The sequence below is a fragment of the Phoca vitulina genome, unplaced genomic scaffold (genome assembly GCF_004348235.1).
Source record: "Phoca vitulina isolate PV1807 unplaced genomic scaffold, GSC_HSeal_1.0 scaffold65, whole genome shotgun sequence".
Lineage (NCBI taxonomy): Eukaryota > Metazoa > Chordata > Mammalia > Carnivora > Phocidae > Phoca > Phoca vitulina.
Window position 1 is genome coordinate 5286931 of NW_022589768.1, and position 7982 is coordinate 5294912.

The 7982-nt window shown below is 54.4% G+C and overlaps 1 protein-coding gene across 3 annotated transcripts in view; it reads left to right on the forward strand.

The window, feature by feature from the left end:
• BLM (BLM RecQ like helicase) overlaps positions 1-3758 on the forward strand; it is a 90484-nt gene extending 86726 nt beyond the window's left edge. For 2 of the 3 annotated variants that reach the window (XR_004297853.1, XM_032391924.1), the window contains one exon: positions 2432-3758. Coding sequence is in view for 2 of the 3 variants with exons in the window: in XM_032391924.1 (XP_032247815.1) it covers positions 2432-2609 (178 nt within the window). In the remaining variant the exon portion in view is untranslated. The remainder of the gene's footprint in view (positions 1-2431) is intronic. The other variant, XM_032391923.1, reaches the window with a different exon arrangement.
• The last annotated feature ends 4224 nt before the right edge of the window (positions 3759-7982 follow it).

Sequence of the window (7982 nt, forward strand, 5' to 3'; positions counted from 1 at the left end):
TGGCCGATGATCTGTGCAGTGTTCTTATGTCTTCATAATTGCACTGCCCTTGCCTTGTAGGTGAGCAAGGTCTGGCAGGATCGGGACCATCCCGTCAGCCTGGAGAATGTGGCCCCCCAAGTAACTGCATAACCTAACAGAAATGCTTACAGGAAAAAGAAAGCAAGTCCTCAGTAAACTTTTGCAAGCTGTTGTGTTTTTCTTTTGCAGTTTTTCTACCTCTTTTCCTGCTGGGTAATAAAAAAAAAAAAAAAATTGAGTGGGGAAAGAGAAAGGAAGGCAAATGTTACCAAATTGTCATTTTCTTGTTAAGTCCATATACAAACATCTTGTATGTGCTAATCCCTCTGCCAGGGTACAGAAATTAAAGGCATTAGTAAATGTTAGTTTAGTTCTGTGGTTTTTCGTGCGCAAGTGACCAGCAGATGTTCTTCAGTGGCGACATTTTCTTATTTTCCTCATTTATTCCTCTGTTTTGGGAAATACTCATTTCCTCAGGAGCTCAGGGAGTAGAAGGAGAATTTAAAAGGCCTCTGGTCCAGCCCCCCCGGGGTTTATGATGAGGAAGCTGAGACCTGGCCTGGGAAAGTCTTGTGTGAGGCTTTTCCCAGCCGGGTCTCAATTTCCCAAGTACGACCGGCCTCTGACTCACCCACGCCCACCCAGAGTGCTTTCATTTCTGCACATTGCCCGTGGAGAGATCCCTTACACATGACTGTGATCTTCCCATTCTTTCTTGTTCGAACAGAGCACGCCATATTTCAGTGTTCATTGCCCTTGGCTCCCTTTGCAGTTTTTCCAACTTCTGTTGGTAAGAGTGAAGCACTTCGCCCTGTGGGTTCGAACCTAATCTAGGAAGTAGTAAAACTCACACTTCTCAAAAAGCCAGTACCGATTTGAATGCTAGTTGTTAATTAACCTACGTGTTTACCATGGGATTCTCTTCTAATCCCTTCTGGCCAAAACCAGGGAGTTTTGTAACTTTTTTTGACCCTCGGTAGCAGCCTCTTTGTGCACGTGCTTCATTCCCCTTGTTGCCGCTGAACCACTGTGACCGTTTCCCACCGCTTCCAGGCTGCTCACCTGGCTGAGAGGCAGACCCGGAAGACGGTGGCTCTGTGCCAGAGACCTTAACTCCCCGCTCCACCTTCCGAGCTTTACATCTTCCGAAGAACACACAATGAACCAGTTGTGTTCTGGCCTCTCAGAGTGGGCGTGAAATGGATGGCCCGGGCGCCAGAGACCGCTGTTGGCAGATTCGTTCTGTAAATCAACATAAACAGCAGGTTTTCGCTCAGGGCTTAATTTCTCAGCAGGAAATCAGCGTAGGGAAATTTAAGGCTGCTTCTCTGCAGGGTGCAGCAGATCTTTGCCAGTTCTGCAGTAAAACTGCCCTCAAGCAAGAGTTTAAAAATGTTGAAAAAAGCACTTCTCCCCGCCCCCCCCCCCCCCCAGCAGAATGCCTTAAGTACAGATGGGTCCTGAGACCCCGGCCTCTACATTCAGAGATGGGAGGCCACTTGCAGGCCCTGATGTTACCGATTTAACTCTGGGCACGGACTCAGCCCGGTTACAAGCCATGGGGAATAACCCAAGCAATTTGGAAAGGCTTCTCCCGTTATCCTTGTAAAATGCCAGCCCTGTGGCTCTTTTCTTTCGTTTCATTAGCAGGGAGAAAAGAGCTGGTATCTTCAGGTGGGGAGGGGGGCAGGGGGGAGCTGCTGGCAGGACTTTGTAATAGGCTGTGGCGGGGCTTCTTGCCTGGTTTTAAAGGCAGCTAGTAGGAGAGGAGAGTGGGCAAGGGAGCGAGCTGCTGGCGACCCTGACAAGGTGCCAGACCCAGGTGCCTCCCCGGGGGGCCGCATCTGCTGCCCTCCCGGCGCTGGGACCGCTGACCCGGAGGAGGCTCCCCCCTGTGCTCTGCTGCCGCCCCACTAGGCTGAAAGCAGGACCCCAGCTCCACTCAGCCACAAAGCTACCTTTCTCTGAGCTGGGCAAGCACTGTAACTCCACTGTGTCTATTGTCCGGGCATCTGGGACCTTAAATCAAGGTATTCTCCCTTCCTTGGGCAGAATAGATTGAGCACTGTGGATCTGGGCTCTGTTGTCCAGAGGGAGGGTTTTGATCATCAGACGTGAATGGTGTGGGTGGGGAGCAGGCACAGGGGGTTCGTCTCAAGTCCCAAAATTAAGAAACAGTCCTTGCCATTTTAAGAAGACAAGTTGAGGACAGAATTGCAAGAAGGGCAGCAGTCCTTTATTCCTTGAATTGTAAAGGAAACTTCCAGGGGATTTATAGGCAGGAAGTGCACAGAGACGCGGAAGAGCAAGGAAAATCGCAGACTGATTACAGAGCTCTGCTCAGGCTGAGATCAACTTCACTTCTGATTTTATTTAACATTTTAATTCTCTTTTCTTTGTCACCTTTTAGGGGGTTCACCGTGTGCAGAAAGACATCTTCTAAAAGTAAATCCTCCAACATATTTGGACCCCATTCCTCTGTGCATGGTTCTCAAGCAGCAGCAGGAGCCACTAGAAAATTGGGGATTATGGCTCCACCAAAGCCTATAAATAGACCGTTTCTTAAGCCTTCATATGCATTTTCATAACAACCAAATCTCAATGTACATAGATCTTATTTCTTGTTTGTCAGCATCTCACCATCTGTGAATATAAAGCTGTTAGTTTTGTTATACCATTTATAATTTTTACACATAACTATTAATATTTAAATAAATGCTTGGGGTGACAGTTCTTATTTTTAAAATAAACGTTTTCTTTTGAATAAGCATGATTTGCTACCACTGCAAGCCTTGTGGCCGTCATTTCTCAGAACGACTGAAGCAGCAGTTGAATCATCTCAGCGACAGAAATTCTAAGCACGACATGAAACACAGAAGCCGCAGGAAGAGACATGCTTGGGACATTGTGAAACTGTAAAACTCCGCAGAAGGTGACATAAACAAAATTAAAAGACAAATGACAGAGGAAACAGAGAAAAATATCTCACGAAGAACTAATATCCATAATACAGAGTACCTATATCAATCTTTTAAAAGAAAAGAAAACCAGCTCGGTAGAAAAATGAACAGAGGCTGTGACAGGCTCTTTCCAGAAACAAATGGCCCACAAATATGTGAAAAACGCACAGTCTCCCCAGGTACAAATATAAATTAGAACAATGAGATGCCATTCTTCTGCCACTTAAGTTGTCAACGCTGGATAATATCCCAAAATCTGGGGCCAACAAGAGAATGGTCAAACATTCTACTGGTGAGAATATAGGAGCTGTTTATGGTTAATATTAGGGAGGCCTCACTTTTCAAGACTTTCCGCAGGTAGGCTGCTTGGCCAGAAAGTCTTAACGTGGGATTTTAGCACCTCTTTTTGGAGCTTTAGTACCTCATTTTTGGAGACCTTTTGTCTCTTAGCTGTAAGTTACCCTGGTGACCTGTTTCGCGTCCCACTTCTCTCCTGGACCTTAGTCAGGAGAGTGGAGCACAGGAGGCCCTGCCTGGGCAGAAGGTCCCGAGGTGGGATGTGGCTAGAAGCCTTGTGCCCTCTGCCCCGAGGCTCAGTTGCGCCGGGGAGCCCGCACCCACCCTGAGGGGCAGCCCTCAGCTGCACACCTACTTCCTGCTCCCGCGACTGCCACCTGGGGCTTGGGCTCCACACTGAACGGAGGAGACTGGCCCGACAGGAGTCTGCTGAGCACTGTGCCCTGTTCTCTCAAGATGTCTTCCAGAGCTGACATTTTCTTTCTTTCTTTTTTTTTTTTAAGATTTTATTTATTTATTTGACAGAGAGAGACACAGCGAAAGAGGGAACACAAGCAGGGGGAGTGGGAGAGGGAGAAGCAGGCTTCCCGCGGAGCAGGGAGCCCAATGCAAGGCTCGATCCCAGGACCCCGGGATCATGACCTGAGCCAAAGGCAGACGCCTAAGGACTGAGCCACCCAGGTGCCCCCAGAGCTGACATTTCCAAAGAAACCATCTTTCCAGCAAGCTCTGACTCGAACAGCCAGAAGAACCTTCTCTGGGTGAGGAAAGGACACAGGACAAAAGTAGCCTGTAGCTTAGGCTGCTGGGATAGGATCACCTGGGAATGTTGGCAATGCATGAGGGTGTCTGGCAGGAGGTCACATCCACCTGTGGCAGCTTCGGGGGGGGTGAGGGGGCAGCTCTGCACAGAGACATTGGTTCACTTCCTGGCTCCAACCTAACTCGTTCCTTTCCTGAGGCCTCTTCTGCCCAGCTCCTGGAGAGCGCTGTCTCTACGGGAGTGCCCCTATCTCCGGGGCCAGGGGATGGAGAAGGGCAGTGCAGAGGGAGCCGACTCTGACCCTAACCCTAACCCCACCTCGCAGCAGGAACCTGGGGCCAGCCCAGGGTCCAGTAGCAGAGCAGGGCCCCACACCCACCTCTTTAGAAATTCTGGGTTGGAACAGGCTCTGGTCAATTCATCAGGCCCCAGGAACAGGCACAGAAAATATAAGTGGCCTCCTCCTCCATTTCAGCCTCCAGCCTTCTCAGATCCCCCTGCTGGAGGACGGGGGGGGGGGGGGGGGGGGGGGGGGGGGGGGGGGGGTGGAATGAGGCCGCATCACATCCACGTGGGGCAATCTCAGGACAACAGAAGCACACAGACTTTTTTTGTGTGCCCCCAGCAGCCAAAGAGAGCCAGTGACAGCAAAGCCACCGGGCCCTACTGGGGTCTTCATGCACAGAAATCACCATGGCGCGGAAGGAAGGTGGGGGACAAGTCTGCCAGAGTTCCAGCCTAGGACCTTTCACTGGCCCACCCTCCCCAGGTACAGGAAGGCCTGAGGGCGGGGGGGCGGGGGCGGGGGTCTGGGGCTCTACCACCTTCCCTCATCAGCCCCGTGGAGGACACAAGGAGGACTAGAATCTTACTCCAGCTGTACACACACCCTCGCTGGGCTCTCCCACCATGAGGGCTCCAACAAGCGGCAGGTCCTTGCTTACTTTTAAGAATAGGGACCCCACTTCTACACAGGAGGAGAACAAACCTGCAAACCCCACTCTCTGCCGAGGGCTATTCCACGAATTTTCACATAGTTTAATTCACTCCTTTAATCCCTCCCAACAGCCCTGGGAGGCAGGCACAAGATATTAGCCTTTTTTATGCAGAAACCACAATTCAGAGAGGTTATGTAACTGCCCAAATCCGCACAGCTAGGAAGTGGTGATAAGTAGGGTAACGTACATCCCGGTTTGCCCGGAAGAGTCCCAGTTGGTGTTTGCTGTCCCAGTGTAGTAATTAAGACAGCTCCCTTTCATTCCTGAAAGTGCTCCGGTTTAGACAATAGACTGAGGAATCCAGGCCTGTGCTCTTTCCCTGGACAATCCAGCCTCCTCTCCCAACCCCATTTTTCCATCCAAAGCCCCAGGGGCCACTACGTGCTGAAGCATCAGACCCCTGGGGGCAGGCTCCGGGGATAGGGCTGCAGAATTATCAGCCAGCACAGCTGAGCTGCGGTTTTTCTCCAGAACAGAAGAGGAAGTGGAGGCTGTGGTCCAGGCGCCCTTGCTCTAAGAAACTGTTTCTCCTACGACTTGGAGCTGCTCCCAGCCCTCGGGAGCCTCTCCCGGAGCCCCGGCGCGGTCTCTCAGACTCCGAGCGGTTCCCAGGGTCGGCAGCCGCCATGGGTCTCCGGCCTGGGGCTCCCACCCTGGCAGAGACATCTGGGCGGAGAGACACTGGCCTTGTGGGCCCTTTGTGAGGGTAGGGTGGAGTCCCCAAGAGCCGGCAGCGGCCACTTCTCCCTCAGCGCAGCTGCCTCGGCCCCCACGTGGCCTCACAGACGGTTTGGACAGCCGGCCGGGGGGACGTGCTCAGGGCACTCCAGCCCTGACCGACCCCCTCTTGCTGTGAGGCACGGCCTCAGTCCGCAGCTGTGCAGGGCACCGCAGAGCGGCTAGGACAAGCACCCTTGGCCTTGAGAAAGCTCCTGCTTTCCCAAAAGCACTCGTGCTCATGATCTTCCCACCCCAGACCGGCTTTCCCTGCCGGGGGGAGAGAAACGAGAGGGAACAAGACTCCACCGTGGTTGGGGTGGCCGCCGGGCCCTTGTTCTCCTGGTTGTTGGGGGAGGACAGAGGACAGGAGAAGAGGGTAGACAGAAATCCAAACTTGAGTCCACAGAACCCTGGAGAGGGGAGGCATCCCTCCAGCAGGGATGGGGGCCTGAGGAGTCGGTGTCCTCACAGCTTGGCTGTGGTTCCTCCATCCCACAGAGGGTTTGGTGACCACTGGTGACCATCAGTGACTTGGATGGCCCCTGGGCCTTCTCAGGATGCTGGAGTTCACCCCCGTGGGCCTGTCCCTGTGGGTCCCACACAGGGCCCAGCATACACACAGGCCGCAGGCGTCAGCCTGTCCCGGCCCCATGTCCCCAGTCCCTGACAGGAGCCTTGAGGCCCCACGAAGGTCAGACCCTGGCCCTTTGCCCAGCTCCCGGTCAGAGCGGAGCACACAGGTCCCTGCCTCCCGCAGAGAGAGCTCCCTCCGTGGGGCAGAACCCAGAGCAGTGAACCCTGGAGTGGAAGGTAGGGTGGTGAGCTGGGAACCCTGACCCAGCCGACCTTCACGGATTTAGGAAGGGTCTGAAGAACCTCCATGAGACTGAATCCCAGGCGGGAAGGAAGTGCGTCTCAGAAACTGAGACCTCTAGCTGGAGTCCTGCCCACACCCAGCACCCTCGGGCCTCCCCAGCGAGGGACCTCGTGCCTCTCGTGACCCTCGGGAGGCTGTAACCCTTCTAACCTCAAGACAAGCGTGAACGTCTGCGGCGGCTGTGGTTTAACAGTTAGTGCCAGAGAGAAGTCGCCCACGCGAGCCCCACTGCGACTCAGCTTGCACGTGTGCCGTCCCTCTGTCACTGCCAGCTCCTCGGCACCCAGCCAAGCAACCCGGCGCCTGCCACGCTAGGTGAGTGACCTTTGTGTGCTCCGTGGCTTCTCTGAGCCTCCGTTTCTCATCCGCACAATAAAGGAAACACAGGGTCCCTGCGGGCCATGGTGGCGGTGGGCACCGCTGTGGTCACGTACTCCATGAACGTATGCTGCCCGGAACCCAGAGACTCGGGCATGGCTCTGGCCCTCGGCAAGCTTCGGTCAGGGAGGGAGGCAAAGGCTCTCATGCCCCAGCAGGAGAACAGAGCAGTATTTGGGGTGCCGTGGGAGCCCCCAGGGGAGGCCTAGTCCAGTCTGGGGGGCACGAGAAGTGAAGTTCAAGCCCTGAAGAATGAGGAGGAATTCAGAACAAGAGAAGGAGGCCCCAGGCCAGAGGGAACCGCAGAGGGGAGGGCTGGAGGTGTGACAGAGCACGGCCCATTAGGAGGTCTCCCCGGGCTCAGGACAGGCTGGGGGAGGGAGAGAAGCCAGTCCACGCGGTCCTTGCGCCCAGGCAAGGTGCTAAAGCAGGAGAGAGCTATGATCTGGTGTGAGTGTTAGATAAATTGCCCTGACCGCAGGGTCAGGAAAGACCAGAGCAGGTGAGCTGGACGCCAGCAGACAGGCAGTAGGCCTTTGCTTGTCCAGGGAGACACCGTGGCAGCTTACAGGGTCATAGGCGACAGGAGCAGACCGATCCCACTGGCCAAGGAGGGAAAATGGGCAGGGCCAGGGTCTGCCAGCATGCTCTGGTGACATCCCAGAGGGATGGCGTGTCTGCCTGAGTGGTACCAACAGTCCCTCCCACTCCCCGGCGGGAGGTCACTGTTGCCTGGAGGGTCCATTTGGGGCCCCCGGTGCAGCCCCCTGGGCTCGGGATCTCCCCCGATGTGCGTGTGTTCTCTCTTCCGCCCACACCGCCTCCCCCAAGCTCAGCGAGTGATCCCTCAGGCCACACACGCCCCTCTGTGCTAAGTTACGTTTTATCGAAGAGCATGTGGTGAATGCACTGCTCGTTGGCCTGGGGAGTCACCCACAGCAGTTACTGGGGAGCAGGAGGGTGCCACC